The sequence below is a fragment of the Alligator sinensis genome, unplaced genomic scaffold (assembly GCF_000455745.1).
Source record: "Alligator sinensis unplaced genomic scaffold, ASM45574v1 scaffold330_1, whole genome shotgun sequence".
Taxonomy (NCBI): Eukaryota; Metazoa; Chordata; order Crocodylia; family Alligatoridae; genus Alligator; species Alligator sinensis.
The window spans coordinates 377,403-395,818 of record NW_005842178.1 but is presented as its reverse complement, the minus strand read 5'-3'; the positions used below and the strand labels follow the sequence as shown (position 1 = coordinate 395,818).

Sequence of the window (18,416 nt, the reverse complement as noted above, 5' to 3'; positions counted from 1 at the left end):
GGGCCCTCTGTATTTCCCTACAATTAAAACATAACATTAGGTGTATATTAAGGGAAAACTGGGTCACATCTTACTCCTTAATGCCTAATATACATCATAGAATCCTACAACATATTTTAAAAGTGAGAATTTATTAAATAGTCCATATGAAAAGAGAGACTGTTTTGAAAGCCTCTCTTTACTCCTTTATTTTTCTTTGTGGAAGATGCATCTTACATATATAAAATAAGAATCATATGATATTCAAAATACAAATACCTAAGCTACATCTAAATCTATACTAGTTCTGAATATTTTTCTCTTGACAAACCTTACGTCTTTCTTGGACATATTGCTAACAAAAATATAGCATTTTTTTTTGCACTTGGGCATCTGGCAAAAAAAATGTAAGCACCAACTCTAAATGGTACATACATATTTTACAGCTTTTACAAAAGGTTTGTTACTCATATATATTTGTTTGAAAAGATGGGCTGGATTTAATGCATTAAAGCAAAGCTGTTGCAGACAGAAAAGGTAAAACAACCCCCCCTCCCCTTAAGGCTTTCTTTATACTAGTAACTTACTCATTCCTTTATTATAAATGACATCCAAGCACCAATTTTCTACACACCTGAAATAGCCTTGTTAGGCAATCTGCTCTCTGAGGACTTCTTTCTATTTTGCTCAACCCCCTTCACTGAGGTCTTAGGGGTTCTAATTAAATATAAAAAAAATTAACAAGTCATTTGCATCGAAGTCCAAAGGCTGCATCCAAACAAAGAAAAGCAACACTATTAAGCTGTTCTTGGCATGAGAATATCTGCAAGGGATTCAGTATAGCCCCCTCCAGAATATTTACATGTGCAACCCCAGTTGACATTATTAGGATTTATGCACACATTAACAGGAGAATGTACTTTCCAGATACCCTTTTTAAACTGTTCAAGAAACTGATTCAATTAAGATATTGTGGAATTAAGTAGTCTACATTTTTAAAAATGATGTTACATTAAGTGGAAGCAGAGGTTCATGGAATGAATTTTACAAATACAGATGTCTAAACACAGCGTTAATGGAAGACAGACAACAGAATGAGACCACTGCATTTTTTAGTATAAAATAAACACAAATACTAGGAAACTGAAGTATCTTCTCAACCTAAGTTAAATATTGGTCATTTTGTCTTTGCACAATATTTGCAGTGATACCTGTAGCTCTTATTGAAAGATCTGTATTCTTAGATGTTGCATTTAACTTCAACCTTTAGAGTTATGCTTTAAACCATATGCGGGGCTTACCCTTGCCTGCAGAGCAGCCTATGAATTGGAGCATTTTGTCCTTGATTTGGCTGAAGAACTCTGTTAAAAGAAATAAAACTTATGGTTTTTTCCCTAAAACAAAGCCACAAATAAAGTTTGATTACTAAAAATCACTTTCTATATTCTAGGTATGCCAGAAGGGCCAGCATAATGTTTAGTTACCCACTGATAGCTCAGTGGCTATACAGATAAGTATGGCAGTAATTAAAACTCAAGAATGAGATTTACAAAGCCTTCAGAAACAGAAAAGAACCTTTCTTACAGGTGTCCCTAAGCAAAGGCTCAACTTCTCCCAGGATCAAAACAAAGCAGGTCAGCTTTTTCTAGTAACAATTGTTATAACACAAACATATCCTGATGCAGTGTATCCACATCCAACTTCACCTCATCCAATCTTTGCTGTGCATTTTTGGGGCACATCAAAGGGTGTTCCCCCCACCACCCACCCCAGTAAGCCAACTTGGAACAGGTTCATACATGTAATATGTTTTTCCCCCAGTAGCTTATCCCAATGATTTCTTCTTCCCTTGGAGACAGAGTGGCTGGATCTAGATGTGCAGGCATGTGTGGTTTGTGGCACTGCAAACCCCTTTGCAGCACCACAAACTGCACAAGCTGCACCTTAATCAATGCACAGTGCTGCTAATTTACAGTGCCAGAGCAAAATTTGCTCCAGGATTTCCCAGTAGCAAAAAACAAAACAAAAAACCCTGGAAAAGAAGCACTGCAAACCATACCCAGGGCTGCCTGCTCTCCTATCTCCACATGCTGTGGAGTAGGGGTGTGAGAGATGGGCTGTATTCATTTCGGATTCAGCCTGAATTGGGGACAGTGATTCAATTTGTTGATTCGGATCACTGTTCCAATTTGATTTGGCCAAATCTGAACGTGAAGATTTGATGCCAATTCGGAAAAAATCAGTGATTCGGCCATAGACACAGCTTTAAATGTTTTTTCTACATACCTCAAGGTACCAGGCGCAGCTCATGAACGCTGCGATGGTGGAGCGGATGGAGCATCCCACAGGTGCGCAGGGGGCTCCTGAAGTACTTCTGGTCCACGTCTGGGTCTGCCATCAAGTGTGCCGGGGGACCCCCTGCACTCTCCCAGCTTGGCGATTGCCCGCGGGAGGACCCAGGATGGCTTCCCCAAACCCAGCAGGCACCAGCCACTAAGCCGGGGGGTGGCCCCCCAGCACACTCCCTGGTGGACCCGGAGGTGGACCAGAAGTTCTGGTCTACTTCCAGGCCTGCGGCCAAGTGCGCTGGGGACCCCCCGCACTCCAATGAGACGCTCCATCTGCCCTACCTTTGCAGCGTTCACAAGGCGCCTGGTACCTAGAGGTATGTAGAAAAAACATTGTGTCTCTGTCTAAATCGTCAAATCTTTCCAAATCTCTCCAAATTGATTCAGAGGGTTCCAAGTCAATTTGGAGAAATTAAAGGGTCTCCCAATTCGATTCAGATTCGGCTACCGAATTGGGCCGAACCTCCGCTGAATCAAATCAGTGACCAAAGCTTCACACAGCCCTAGTGTGGAGCCCCTCTGCTGAGACCCCACTGCTCCCCGGCCGGCTGGCGCACAGGGTGCCCCAAGAAAGGACAGCAGGCAGCCCTTAGCTGTCTCCTTGTGGCTCAGTGCTGAAGTTCATGGAGCCCCCATGCTGAGGGACCCTGTGCCCTACCCAGCCACTCCCCAGCTGCCTGGGGTGTAGGATGCCTCAAGATGGGGGTGCAGGCAGCCCTGAGCTGGCTGCTTCCCTGTCTCCTTATGCCTCAGTGTAGGGGTTTCACTGTGGAGCCCCTGTGCTGAGGCACGTGGAGTCCTGTGCTGAGGCACCCTGTGCCCCAGCTAACCACTTCCAGGCTGGCTGGGGCTCAGTGTGCCTTGAGACAAGGGAACAAGTAGCCTTGGCCAGCTGCTCCTGTCTCCTTGTGCCTCAGCACAGGGGCTCCACTGTGGAGCCCCTACACTGAGGCATGTGGAGCCCCCAGCAGAGCAGCTGGCTGGGGCGCAGTGTGCCTTGAGACAAGGAAGCAGCCAACCCAGGAAGTGGCTGGCTGGGGTGCAGGGTGCCTCAGCGTGGGGGCTCCACAATGCACGAAGATGGGGGAGCAGGCAGCCCTGGGCTGTCTTCTGCCCTATCTCCACATGCCGTTCCCCAGCTGGCCAGGGCACAGGGTAAGTCAGCACAGGGGATAGCTAGCCCTTGCTGAGGCACTCTGTACCCCAGCTAGCCCACGGAGCAGTGGGACCTGTCCTGCTGCAAAGCATACGAGCAGGGGTGTACACTGTGGCACAAAGTAGCGCCACAAATTTGTGCCGCTGCAAAGGCACACCCCTATTCATGTGGACATGACCATTGAAGGCAGGACTGACAGATACCTTCACAGAAGACCATGAACCCAGGCTCTGGCCTGGGTTCACAAAAAAAGCACCACCAACTTTACACATCAGTGCTTAAGAAGGCAAAAGTGTTGCTTTTATTATCTTATTATCTTATCTAATAAAGATATATCTTATCTTTATTATCTAAGTGTTGCTTTTATTGCTTTTTGTAATCTTAAAAATCATTTTTGCATCATTACATATGTGTGGAGGTTACAGTCAATAGCTTCTCACCCTAAAACCAAGGGATGAATAGAAGCACTATGAGATTCACTTCCTCAAGTTTCTGGTCTCACAGGGTGTTTATACATGTGCTCTGGGAGTCAGGGGAAGAGGGGGACAATTTAATTTAATAAAGTGCCCAGAGCGTCACATGCATCAGCATTCCCATGCTGAAAAATGGCAGCAGGGGCGCTTTAACTAAAGGTTTGTCAAACGAACTCTAGTTAAAGCACCCTCACCTCCATTTTTCACTGTGGGGACGCTGATACATGTGATACCGGAGTCTGCTGGAGTGCGGTAATCACCACGCTCCAGCAGACTCGATTAATCAAGTCTGCTCCGACGCACTGTAATTACAATTCATTGGAGCAGCCTCGCTGCACGTGTGTAGGCACCCACAAGCATTGAACAATTCTATAAATGATCTGGATAGAGATTATGCAGTCTTACCAGAAGAGGACAGACCATTGAAGCACTTGTGCAATTATTATTAAAGTTGGTAGTTTGCAAGCATTCTAGTCACATGTTCTTTTACTGGCAAAAATTTTCTTTTGTGGACAGGCCCCATCTAAAGGGTAGCCCCAATAGCAGAGTATTGAACTTTCTGCTGGATCCACCATTTTTGCTCCACAAGAAATTACATGAACACTTGTACACTTGAAGTTTCTCCTGGACTTAGCACGTCTCCTGCTGTAAACGTAACCTGTCATTAGCACCACATATGAGACACTGGCAAGGTGTGGAGTATTAACTTACAACCAGGTGGCCTGGAAGTAAGTGCCCCTGTTGATGCTCAAGGGTCTCTTCGTAAGAAAGATTACACCTATTTTCAATGATCTCTACATACCACTACACTATGGTTCATATCTAGAAAAGCAAAGGGATCAACAGAAGAAAATAAAAGTACCCCAATACTTAAAGATGTTACCACTACACTTAACACTATGAAAAATCATAAAGAAATGAAATGTCATTTTTGAGGATAGTATATATAAGATGTTCAAGCTGAAAGAGAGACTATTAACTACAGACAAGTTAATAACCCCTTTCCTTTCTTTACTGCCCTTGGTAATAACGACAGCAAATAAGTTATAGCAAGCAAGCATCCAGCATCACACAATTAAGAACATATTACAGTACTCTTACTGACAAAAAAACGATATCTTCACTGACCTGGCTTCAGATGTTTTTTGTTTTACGATTACTTTTTTATTTGGCATTCCCATTTCCGCAGCCCTAGAGAAACAAAAAGGACCCAATTATTTTTCTTTATATATAATTATATAAAATCATCATGAAGGAAGCTAAATGGAAAAAAAAAGAAAGCTACCTGCATTGCATATTATCACTCATTTTGGTAAAATTATATACACTGAAATCTACCCTTTAGAAATCAGATTATGTGCCAAGGAATTATGTATCTGAATGATGTTACATAGCCAATTCAAATGTTTCTACTGTGTACACCAGTGGTTCCCAAACTGGGTCGCAACCCTAAGCAGGGTCACAACAGTGGATGGGGTCGTGGGGCTGGAGGACTGTGGGTTGGGAGTCGGGGGTCATACTGAGGAAATGGGGCCATAAATGGGGTCATGCTGAGGAAAAAAGTCTGGGAACCACTGGTGTACACCATTAATTCTGAAGGAAGCCATGAAAATGATTCATGTATTTTATTAAGCACTCAGTTGCCAAACCTAAACATACAAGAATTAGTTTGCTTATTGAAACTCATTCTTAAATGCATATGAACATTACATGCAACTCAAGTTAACATGAGCATTTTATTAATTGAGATTTAACTGGGATTTCAGTTAAACAGGGATATAATTACCTAAATTAAATGCAACAAAACATGACTAATTTTTGTAAGTGCTGTAACTTTTTTTTTTTTTTTTTTTTTTTTTTTTTTTACTAAGTCGGCAAATTTTACCTTTATTCAAGAGATGGTAACTCAAATAGTTGAGAGTGCTCTAGAATCATGCTGTAGTGTTGGGCCCTTTCACTCAACAGGAACATGTGTCACATACTTAACCAACATCATTTACTGCAACAACATGTTCTGATTCAATTTAGTGTTCTAGCCAAATGCGCAAGGCATTCGATCAATGATAAAACATTAATCATGATGCTATTAATTATGATTTCAGAGCAAATTGGACAAAAGTAAGTAGATACATGGAAGAAGACTAGCATCCATCTTGCTTTTAATATGTAAGCAGATATTCAGGTGATTCCTATCAAAATGAAAATGAAGGAATATTAAATGTTGACTAGAAGGAAGTGAGTAAAGTCATCCAACAAATGTAAGAAACCATTTCGCTAAAGATTCTGCTGTGCACAAAGCAAACATTTTCCCAATCCTCCTCCCCCAACCATCACCAAAAAAATAGAAAATGCACATACTTCATGAACTTCTTCCTATCCAGGGACTTTTGAGTCGCTGTTGAAAGTGTCGCTCTCTCTCGTGAGGTCTTTACTTTATCCTAAAAGAGGAGAGAAAGTGGTGGATACTAATATTAATTACTACTTTTATTACCGTTGGCTCCTTCTAACCCAACTACTCTGGTAGTTGTTATTATGGCATCCATTTTAAAGAATCTAATTCAACAGTTTTTACTTTATGTGGCAAGGAAACTCATATATTATAAATTTTCAATTAAAAATCACTTCTAGGAACAAAAAAATCCATAATTTAAATTGAATCTCTTTTCTTGTTAAAATTGATTCTGATTATTTCCCATTTATAGTACTGCATGCCCACACACACACTTTAGGAGAGTGTGGATGCTAACTATGGTGGACTGAACATTTTTAAAGAAATTTAACCCCTGTAGCATCACAGCCAAGGACCACACTAGTCAGGAAGATTATTTTCAACAGCTTAGGTTTTAAATCTTCCCAGATCAGAAGAAATTCAGACCTTAAAAGGAACCACTTCTAAATATTGGACTGGGGGGAGGGGGGGGGGGGGTTTGTTACTAGGCAAACACATGATCTTGGAACACACCATTTGCCTGAGCATCTTCTCTTTACGAACTTCACGATCGTGATGCAATATACTCATTCTCTCAGATACTTCCATGATGAAGAATATGTCATGGATGTCATATAGAGCAGCTCGCAGCTGAAAAAACAATAAAACCTGCATGAAGTTCTTCAATCAAGTTAGTGTGTTCATACTTAAGGTAAAAGACCACAGCAATTTTTTAACACAGAGAAAGAAAGACCATCTTGGTAAAACTGTACTACAGACTATTTTTGTAAGCATAAAGCAATACTTTCTTTTTTTACATGACCTAACTTTACATTTTCACCTCACAAAGATGAAACGAAGAACCTCTCTCTTGTTGACAGACAGACTAAATAGTCGCAAATATACATCACCTGAGCTATCACTCTTTCATGCAGGGATGCATCTTGTGCTGAAACTGTCCCTCTCTTTAATGGAGCTTCAGACTGAAAATTTTTTATGAACTCCATAGTATCCTAAAAAATAAAATGTAAGGTTAAACATTACACAATTCTCACTGACGGGATCTGTAGCAAACCTTTTATTCAGATGAGACCAGATTTGCAAGGCACACTTGGGTGACACAATGCAAAACACTGTGGCAATAAACTTTAAGTCACTTAGTGGAATTCACAACACCCACATTAGGGCCCTGGGTTCCTATTCAGTTCATAGGGGAGAGTTATGCGTCTAAGAATAGGACCTACAAAAGCCAGCATACCCAGTGAAGAACACAGTAAGGCAGAGAACACAAAATACTGAGGAGATGGGTACCTGAAACCCCACACCTCTTTCCAAAGGATGAACACATTATCCTAGGTCAGGGGTGTCAAACATACAGCCTGCAGGCCACATCTGACCTGCAGAGCCACTCTATCCACCCCACTGGACTATGGGTTGGGCCCCTGTGGACATGATGATTGGCAGCAGGAGGGCAAGTGAGGGCCAACACAGCCCCAGTTGCCATGTTAGCTTTGCCCATCTGCACTACCTTGGCCCTGCCTTCCTGATTGCAAGCCCCCACCGCATGCTGCAACTTTCTCCTGCTCTGGGCCACATCCAGCCTCATTCCAGATCCAGCTCAGGGCACAAAGTGAGTTTGACACCCCCGCTCTACACCTAAGGGAGGCAGTTCCCATCATCCAAAAGTCCTGAATCCTTGCCTGGACTTAGGCACCTACACCCCTTCTTGCAAAAACCAAGAAGGATCAGTCCTCTCTATCAGAATACTGATACTCAAGAGCTCAGTGGTTAAAATACTCTTCCAGGAGAAGGGATACCTGGTTAAGGTCCCTACTCTGGGGAGTTCTGAATACCTGTCTCCCACCTCCTGGATAACTAGTAGATAAAATAATTATGTTCACTCTCTTTCCCCTTAGACCAAATAAATATTTAATTATCCCATTCAAAGTGGGACAGCTAAACACAAGGAAATGAAATCACCACCCCAAAAATATCCTCAGGTCTGAGGGATCAGGGCATTGTTCCAAGATGGAAATGTCAGGCCACATTTCCTCAGGTAGAGGAAGGAATTGAACCCAGGCCTCCTAAAGCCCCTATGAGAGCAATAGCCATCAAACTACAGACAAGTAGGAGAGGGAAATTTGCACAGCAACTGAAGGTAGTGGAGAGCCTCACTCATGTCTAGCAGATCAGCCAGGAGAGATATATGGGGAAATGCCTAGTCTGTGAATCCCAGCAGGGTTTAGGAGTGAGACAGGTGACAGGGTCCCAGCCCTGTCACAACTAACATGGTTCTGGCCATGCCATAAAACATAGGTATCTGCAATATTCACATGTCTCCAGGGTTTGGAGGCAACTGAGCAAGGAACAAGGATCTAAATTCTGGACTTAGGTGTCCTAGGGCATTTTTACATGTGTTGGGACACTGCGCCAAGCCATGCTAATTAGAAGTGCCTGTGTGTCATGTGTACCAGTGTCCCCGCACTGAGAAAATGGCAGCAGGGCACTTTGAACTAAAGCTCATTGAATGTGTTTTATTTCAAAGTGACCCACCACCATTTTATCAGTGCAGAGACGTGTGGCGACACTGATACACGTGATGCAGAAGGCTGCCAGAGTGCATCAATTTGGGGTGAGGTGGGCACACTAGTAGGGAGGGAAAGACTGCAGAAAGACCTGGACAGGTTACAGGGGTGGGCTAACAAAAACGGGATGCGTTTCAATACGGACAAGTGCAGGGTGCTGCACTTGGGCAGTAGTAACCAGCAGCACACTTATAAGATGGGAAACTCCCTTCTTGAGAGCATGGAGGCAGAAAGGGATGTTGGAGTCATCACTGACTCCAAGATGAACATGGGCCGACAATGCGAGGTCACGGTCAGCAGGGCTAAGTGGACCCTATCGTGCATCCACAGGTGCATCTCAAGTAGGGCCAAGGAGGTGATCCTCCCCCTCTACACGACACTGGTCAGCCCACAGCTGGAGTACTGTGTCCAGTTCTGGGCACCCCACTTCAAGAGGGATGTGGACAACACTGAGAGGGTCCAGAGGAGGGCCACCCGCATGATCCGGGGACAGCAGGGCAGACCCTACACTGAGAGGCTACAGGACCTGAACCTGTTCAGCCTTCACAAGAGGGGGGACCTTGTGGCCGTCTATAAACTCACTAGGGGGGACCAGAAGGGTTTGGGGGAGACCTTGTTTCCCCTAGCGCCCCCCGGGATAACAAGGAATAACGGCCACAAGTTGCTGGAGAGTAGGTTTAGATTAGACATCCGTAAGAACTACTTCACAGTTAGGGTGGCTAGGATCTGGAACCAACTTCCAAGGGAAGTGTTGCTGGCTCCTACCCTGGGGGTCTTTAAGAAGCGGCTCGATGCCTACCTGGCTGGGGTCATTTGAGCCCAGTTTTCCTCCTGCCCAGGCAGGGGGTTGGACTTGAAGATCTACAAGGTCCCTTCCGACCCAACTTCTATGATTCTATGAATTTCTGTGCTCCAGCAGACTCGATTAATAATTAATAATCGAGTCTGCTCCAACACAGTGGTTTTCCAATGCATTGGAGCAGGCTCCACACAGGTGTGTAGCAGCCCTAAAATCCTAAATGGATCTAGTTCCTCTTCCTTTAATTTCAAAGGTCCAAGTAGAAGGAATGTGCAGAGACAGCCTGGCAGGATGTGAAACGAGGGATTTAAGCATGATTCTCTAAATATAGGACTTTTCTACAACCTCCTCTGACTACTGCAATTCAGCAAAGAAAACCTGGCAGCTAGGCTGTAGCATTCACTGCTCCAAAAATCAGGTACTGTACTGCATGCTGTACCCAGTCACTTTTTACTTTGTACATAAATGCACCATACATCTATGTAACGCAGGAGCAAATAATACCAAATACCTACATGAACTCAGACCATGGAAGCTTTACATCAGAGGAAATGAAGCGTGCTCTTCACCGTCTTTGGTGGTGCTACTCATGAATGGCTACTGCCTATTGCTGCCTTATGAATGGTTGTGTTGTTAAGCAATAAGACTAACAGAAGAAAGATGCTCCTCTATCTTTTCCCTTTTGTACGCCATCATTGTTAGCTACGCCCACCATGCAACAGAGAAGATACTTTTAGCCCACTATAAAAAGTGAACGTGCACACCATGAGTATGGTGTGTAGTTCATTCAATCTCTGAAGAGGAGAACCACCCTATCCAGTAAACTTTGTAAATCAATCTTGAAAGTAGGATGGGTTTTCTCAGGAGAAAAGATTTCATCTACCAGCTAAAAGAGAGGAGTGAAAACGACAGAAGAATATATATATGAAACAGAAGCGTCTTGTCACTTATTCCTTACCTTGACAGTTTGCCTTAAATATTTCAGTTTTTCGGTTTGCATGAGCCTACGAGTAAGAAAACCCTTTGCTAATGCAGTGATCTTACTGAACTTCATTTGCACTTCTGGACTGAAAACCTTTAAAACAAAAAAACCAAAAAAACTGTCTAAGTGCTATTATGTAATTAAATATATTTAGCTTGGTTGATAGATTTGGACAAACAATTAAAATCAGTTTATTCACCCCTCTTGTATTCAGGGCTAGAAAATATAAGTTTGCTAAATGCGTTTTAGCTAGGTCAGAGGTGCCCACTACAATATTAGTTTGGTTATCAGTGAAGATGGGTTACATGATTACATTGCTTATTCTGTAATCTAGGGGGGGAAATAACATTGTTTAGCTGTTTTCTTAGATCTCCTAGTTCAACCTCATCTAAAGAACTGCAGGTCAAAGATTAATTGGATTTCAATTCTCTTGCACTGGGAGCTTTTAGCTGTAGTATATCTACCCGGCAAGGATTAGATGATTTTTAAAAATATACAGTGCAATCTATTTTCCTACCTGTGACCACCTGGACTGGGCTCTACTAATGGGCCTGGCTGCTGAGATTTTTGACACTCCACCAGATGATGGCCCCCAGAGGTAGAATGGAGTGTCACTTGTTGACGCAAAGCTATTGGGTGTGACAGTGTTGGCAAAACCTACACATAAGTAGAATAAGTAGATGTAGTTAAATAAATGGAGCACCAAACAGGAAGACTGAGCACATGAGCACACCCACACCACCACCCAAATACTTGCATGTCACGCCACAGAAATCCAGATTTATCACTATATTTTTTAACACACATACACACTGGTTTTAATCTAGAAGCTTTTCATGGGTGTACATTGAACTAGTACTGTTTCATTCACTGCTTGTTGTATACATTATATCCCCCGTCAGTTATGCTTGTTCAAAATTTAAAAAAAGACATAATCAAAGCAGAAAGTACCGCAGGATGGAATCTCAGAGACTAACTGGTTCAGAGAGGGACAGACTTTCCCTTTATACCAGTGTGTGCAAAAATCCACAATACACATGTTGAATATTAAGAGATACTATACTGGACCTTTTGTGGAGGGCTTAGGATCAAAGGAAGTACTTCCAGATTTTTATTAGAGGTAGTTTCAGATGCAGCGATGTGTACACTCATTTATGAACATGACTAAGACCATCAATTGGTTTCATACATGTCACCAACCTGCAGGAAGATACTAACTTCCAATACTTCCTGCCTAGACTGGATCCCAATTAATGAAGCAGAGGTGTTGCTACTGTGCATTCCATGACCCAGGAAGGAATATCCTGTTTTAAAGTGCCCAGTAAACTGTATACTCCAGCCCAGTTTTACCAGTGCTATTTGAATTTGCATAACAGATTGTGTCCACTTAAGTCAGCATACTTTCCAGCACGCCACTTTCACTTATTTTTCTCCATTCCAATCCCACTCCACTGGAAACATTCATTTTGGGTATTTCGGTTTCTGTTGTAACAATCTTCTTTCCTTTCAACCTTCTCTCCTGCTCTTCTATCTCCTGCAGATTAAAAGTCTGCCATAAAACCAGATCTTTCATTCCATATGATGGAATTTAGATTAATTTTGAAAAGCCGTGGCATCTTGACAAGCCTCAATATAACATAAGCAGCTTAGCCACTACCTATAGACATCTTAATTTCCACTAATCTTAATGTAACATCATCATATATAACTGAACTTCAAATAGGCCTACTAGACAATATATACGCTTAAAAACCCAGATAAACCTTTCCCAAACTGTAAAAACACATAGATTCCCCTCTCAATTGTATTAATATACATGGATACTGTGTGAGCTACTACCAGCTGATTGTAGTAATTTTCTCACTCTTCTAGGATGTCTAATTCCCTATTGCAGCACTTCCCTTTTAGAACTGGCTATGAAAACATGCATCAATTATACATCTGTCTCCTGGGTATGCCTTTCTACTGCTATACTAAAACAGTCAATGAGCCAAGCCTCCTGTTCGTTACATTATTTTTCTCAGTGCTCTGACTGTCCCTATCCAGAACAAGATGATAGTCAACTTTAAGGCTTTCACATTATCACATTCTCCAAAGAGCTGCCATAAATTCAACTACATTATGATAACTGCCCAACCTTGGGCATGACATACAAAAAAAAAAAGCAATATCATTTCACTGCCCTAAATTGCCAGATACTGAAACAAAAAGCACAAGCAGCTACTGCTACCATCTCAAACTGGAGTTTTCCAGTCTTGTTCCCTCACCTTCTGCAGTTTCTCCTGTTCTCTTTCTTGTTCAGCTATCAGAATTGATAGCTGTTGTGCATGCTGCTCTTCAAGCCTCTTCCTCATTTCTTCAAAAGCCAACATTTTATTTTTTAAAATCTCTTCTGAGAAAAAAAACACATGCATTTTAAAGAATTAATCATATATTCTTTAATTCTTCTTCATATATTTTTTCTAAATGTTCTGTACCCTAAACAAAGAGATGTTGATTTAAAATGTATATTTCTCTTTCAAAAAAAAAAAGTAGAATACCTTTTTATTCACAATTCCCACTAACACATAGCAAACAAAGTTACTTATCAGCAAGTGCAGCTCTACAAGTTGTCTGATCAGGTTCACATTTATGAGATAAGCCCTCCCAGATGGCACAAGTGGCACAAGAGTGTAAACATGAAGAAACTAGCTCTGAAAAAAGCAGGACTTCTTGCTTGATCAAATTCAAAACACATATACACACCCTCATATCTAGCCTCCTTATGAAGTTCATTGGAGAAAAATACAAAGTAGATGTGACATTTTTGTTTCTGAATCAAAAAGAGACCACATATCATAATATTCCAACTCCTTGCATTCGGTATTTTATTTGCAAAGTGTATCCATGTTCTCTTATTTCAGATTACTGTTCTACCTTAGCATAAGGCCAAATACAGTTCATTAGACTAATGTTTGTAGAGCCATTGACTTTTCGTGGAACATAGAAATTCAATGTATGAGAGTTTCATTGGAATTTTTGTAACCATTTCTAGCATTGCTTCATTTCCATTCTTTTTGGATTTCAAATCCAGCTAGACATAATTTGCAGTAAAACAACAAGAAAACTCCAAATTATAAAGCAAAAAGAGAAGCTCCAGTTATAGCAACAAATGGTGATATTGAACAAGCAGGATAGTTTTTCAGAAACCAGGAAAATCACCTTTCCCAATATCATCTATTTACTCTATACAAGTACCTATGGAGATGCTCAAACCATTGTTAAATACGTATTATAGGACTTCTGTGTTCAAGGAAGCAGGCTTCACTTCGCTTAAAGAAGCCTCCATTTCTAGAGCATCTTTCAGAAATTTGGTTTACTATAGGAAATTTATCTAAAGTGTAGGGATTTATGATTATAAAAATATATTCTGTCATTTCAACATAATCACTATATAAGTTGTGAGAACAATACAAAAGTGAAATGTAGTGAAACACTAGTAAGGAAAACAGATTACAGATAAAAGCGCACACAGAAACCCTGAGCTTTTTAACTCCCTCTTCATATGTATTGAAAGGACTACAAGTCAATTTATCGTCATGACAACAATTAGCACAATAATTACATATTTTTTAAAACTGAGACTTCTAACTAAAGAAAACTTATATTTTGAAAAGGATTAACTAGAGAAAAAAATATCAGTTTACCTTTTGCAGTACTGTCTGAGCTTACATTCTTGTTAACATAAATAGATCCCAGGGAGCATCTTTGATCTTGCAGCCACCAACTCTCTTGTTCTTCGGTTCCAACTGATGAAACATATGGGTAGTTTTCTTTCTGTGAGCCATCAGTATCCATATCCAGCCTACGTTTCACTTTTTCAATACCATTTTCTTGAAAGTGTTCATTTCCAAAAGAAAGACTTGGAGTATCCACCTGCTGTTGCTTCTGCTGACTTTGCATCAGTAATGGAGATGGGTTTTCTACATCATAAGATTTATTGAGTTCCATGGGTGAAGTACTTTTGTTTTTTTCTAACAAGTTACTTGGTTTGAGTCCGTTCATACTTACTAGTTTTTGGGTTACCAGGGACTGACTAGCTGCATAAGGCTCATGCAATTTTGGAGTTGTAGTACAAGTAGCACCGTCCACCTTGTACAGCCCTCTGCCCTCCAGCGCTAGCTGACCCTCCACTGTAGCAGACACTGGAACTCCTTTGCTTTCTAATTGATTAACAGACTGTTGATGCACTGGATTTGATTTGCCAAACACCAGTCCATCACAGGTGTCCAAAGACGTTTTGTGAACTTTGCTAGAACAAAGCATAGCAAAGTCTGCGGTGAACTTTGGCACAGGTTCAGACACGTTGGCCTTGTCAGCAGCATCTTGTATAATCAAGTCTGTTGCTCTCCCTTTGTTTTTAGGACTTAACTCATAGGCATTTACAGGGTTATTTATAACTATGTGACCCATGGATAAGGGCCTTGGACGTCTTCGGTGCATTTTAGGACTCATACTTGGTTCTGGACTGGGTAATTTGGCATAGGAACCTGTAAGGCTTCTGACAATGCTACTGTCATGGTCAAAGGTGGTAACATGTTTAAATTCTTCATCTGAATCTGAATCCAAAACTGGGGGTGTTCCTGCTCTCACAGGTATGTCCACTTTGGAAAAACTGGATGAGGCTGAAGTACTCATGCTATATGAATGGGGAGAGGCACCTTGGAGAACCATATTCGATTTATTAAGACTTGGTTTATCAAGTGTCATACCTGTACAACTTCTGCCTGTAAATTTTGTCTTCTCTTTCACTAAATCACTGCTTTTAACCGCATCATTTTCTTTATCTGAATGACTTTCATTAATACTTTTCTTCAAATTAGTTCTTGTGCTACGTCTCGTTTGTTCTCTCTCTACATATTCCCTTGACTTTTTCAGAAGATTTTGAAGACTCATTACGTAGGGATCTGCAACTTCCTCATTAACTGTTAGTACCCCTGTATCCTCTTTGTTCAGATGTGTGTTTAAAGCAAGCATATTTTGTGTTTGATCAGGGGATGCAACCTTTGGGCAAGCTATGTTTTCTGAAGGGCTGCTCTCACTTTGCTTTGGAAGAACGAGTTCTTCTGTGCTTTTAACAGATTCTATCACGCTTAATGGAACCAGGGTGTTAGTGTCCGACGGCATACTTTCTAATGGCTTTTCAAGCTTGGTAGCATGACAGTCAGCAGTAGAACTTGGCAAATTGATGTCTGGTAGAGTAGAGAAGCCAGCTGAGGCTTTTAACTCCAAATTAGGGTGAATACTTTCAGCTTCCCATTGATCCAAATCATTCACACTGGACAGTTTTCTGACCTGCACATAATTGAAAACATTTCATATCCCTTTATTGCAATAAAGCCTCATTGTCTATAAAGAATTAGAAAACAAACAAAGGAATAGGATTTCTTTAACATCCAGCCAAAAAAAAATTAAGTGCACAGAACGTTCCATATTATTTGCCTGTTTTTATAAAGGCATAATTCTTTCCAGGCACAAGCAATAGCAACTGCATTTTACACCAACATGGATGTTTAAACTAAAATGAGTAAAAAGTCATCACCTAAATATCCATTACCTCCAGGTCTAGAAGAAAGCTAACCAGTACTTTTATACTCTTGACATATGTTCCTGGTCTGCCTTTCAAATCCCAAATCAGGTGACTGTTTCCATGCACACACTAGTAAACAATACATGAAGCTGAATAGATGTGTTTACCACCTAAGAAACAAACTCAACCTCACTGTTCATTTACCCAATGGGTTAATTTAAGGGCTGTCTTGTAATTCTACTATAAACTCAGATTAAGTGGCTTCATTAAGACTATATTAGATTATTTTTTCAATTGTAAACACCTGCCTAAAACCTGATGATAATCCCATTATTGCATAAAAAGAAAAACAAAGTTACAATGTTATATTAATGCACGGGAGTGCTGTAATTTTGCAGAGCTTGTTACCTAGCCCACAATTTCTGGAAAAAATAAGTGGTAACATCACAGTTAACAGTTTGTTAATCAAAATCCAAACAATTAGATCTGCCAATTTGCTACAATCTACCAATTTTAAACAGGATTACAAAAACAAGAGGTGACTATTTTGCTAGTTGTGTCTTGTACATAGACCAAATAAAGCACTGAACACCAAACACTAAACAAGTTTGTACCAAAATAATTGCATGTACTTACTGCAACTGTTGACCAGGTCATACTATCTAAATTAATAATAAGTACTGGTAAAAAGAAAGCTAACTGAAAACAACAACCAGTTTAGATTACAGGATTTATTGGCCCTCAGGAAATGGTCAGAATGCATGTGTTAAAATGCCTTCTCTACATTAACTAATACACTTCCACCATCCTTACCTGCACATTTTCCAGAATCTCCTGAACGCGATTAAGTAAAGCCCTTTTCTTGGAGTTCTGCTTCCAGATCTCTAAATCCAGTGCTTTTTGTTTCTCTTGCTGCATTTCCTTTCTTCTCTCAAGGTTAAGCTGTAGGACAATGTACCAAGGACATGTAAAAAGAATTTTAAAATGCAAAAAAAAAAAAAAAAAAAAAAAAATCTTAAAAAACAAACAAACTTAGACCATGTAAGTTGGAGACTTCATGCAGTTTAAAGATTAACCTCTTTTAAACTGTAAAGGGATATTTTTGGCAAGCCAAAAACTACTTAATGTACATAAAGCCCAAAAAACTGGGCCAGAGGCAAGAAGTATGCAGAGATTAAAGAACTGGGTTTACAAAAATCCCTTAACAGCTGATGCAGGAGCCTCTCCCACAGGACGGCCATACACACAAGGCTATCCAGAACTGATAAACAGACCTTTTGAATGTTGTTTAGAGGCTGCACAAGCATCCTCTGTGCATCCTCTCCTCCACCCTAGTTTCCCTCCCCTTACACTTTACTTAGTGGCTGTGATTTGAGGGCCTCACACTGACCTTTCTCCCAAATATAAGAAGACTTTCTAAGATGCTCTACACCACTCTTCCTGATGCAGGTCTCATAGCCCTAATTCATATATATTTTTCAGGAGATAAGGGCCCAAGTAATTAAAAACCCTTGTAATGAACAATTCTATATGAAATTAAACATTGAGTTTTAGAGCAAGGGTCAGCAACCCACAGTCCAGATCCAGACTGCAGAACTTTTTGATCGAACCCAAAGACATGGGGCTTCAGCAGCAGACATTTTCCCGTGCTGGCACAGGGAAAGGCAGCAGCGGTGGACCTAGGAAGAAGCAGAGGCAATGCAGGGAAAAGCAGCAGCAGTGGGCACAAGGAAAGTGCCTGCTGCTGTCGCTATTCCTTGCTGCTGCTTTCCCCCGGCAGGTGCAGGAAAAACCAGCAATGGCAAGTACTTTCCTGGTGCTGGCAGCGGGGGAAAATCAGCAGCAGTGGCTGGGTCCTACCACCTGTCCACCTCTGATCCAAAATGGTAGAATCCAGCCCACAGCCTTTAAAGACTGCTGATGCTTGCTCTAGATCAGGCTTGTCCGCCATGCAGCCCGCCAAGCCATTTTCTATGGCCCACTGTGCTGCGACGGGAAACGAAAGTAAACCCAGTTTACTTTCGTTCCCCCCCCTTGTCCCCCCCCCAGCCCCTCAGCAGCTTCCTAATGGCTGCTGAAGGGCTGGGGAAGGGACAA

The 18,416-nt window shown here is 41.3% G+C and overlaps 1 protein-coding gene across 7 annotated transcripts in view; it reads right to left on the bottom strand.

Moving 5' to 3' along the window:
• CCP110 (centriolar coiled-coil protein 110) overlaps window positions 1-18,416 on the bottom strand; it is a 28,086-nt gene that overhangs the window by 4,969 nt on the left and 4,701 nt on the right. For 3 of the 7 annotated variants that reach the window (XR_001358218.2, XM_014521081.2, XM_025207010.1), the window contains exons 3-14: window positions 17,133-17,261; window positions 14,437-16,084; window positions 13,018-13,142; window positions 12,152-12,284; window positions 11,268-11,407; window positions 10,727-10,843; window positions 7,296-7,397; window positions 6,919-7,035; window positions 6,315-6,394; window positions 5,085-5,147; window positions 1,281-1,340; window positions 614-696 (exon numbers count right to left, since the gene is read on the bottom strand). Coding sequence is in view for 6 of the 7 variants with exons in the window: in XM_014521081.2 (XP_014376567.1) it covers window positions 614-696; window positions 1,281-1,340; window positions 5,085-5,147; window positions 6,315-6,394; window positions 6,919-7,035; window positions 7,296-7,397; window positions 10,727-10,843; window positions 11,268-11,407; window positions 12,152-12,284; window positions 13,018-13,142; window positions 14,437-16,084; window positions 17,133-17,261 (2,797 nt within the window). In the remaining variant the exon portion in view is untranslated. The remainder of the gene's footprint in view (window positions 1-613; window positions 697-1,280; window positions 1,341-5,084; window positions 5,148-6,314; window positions 6,395-6,918; window positions 7,036-7,295; window positions 7,398-10,726; window positions 10,844-11,267; window positions 11,408-12,151; window positions 12,285-13,017; window positions 13,143-14,436; window positions 16,085-17,132; window positions 17,262-18,416) is intronic. The other 4 variants (XM_014521082.2, XM_014521083.2, XM_025207011.1 and 1 more) reach the window with 4 other exon arrangements.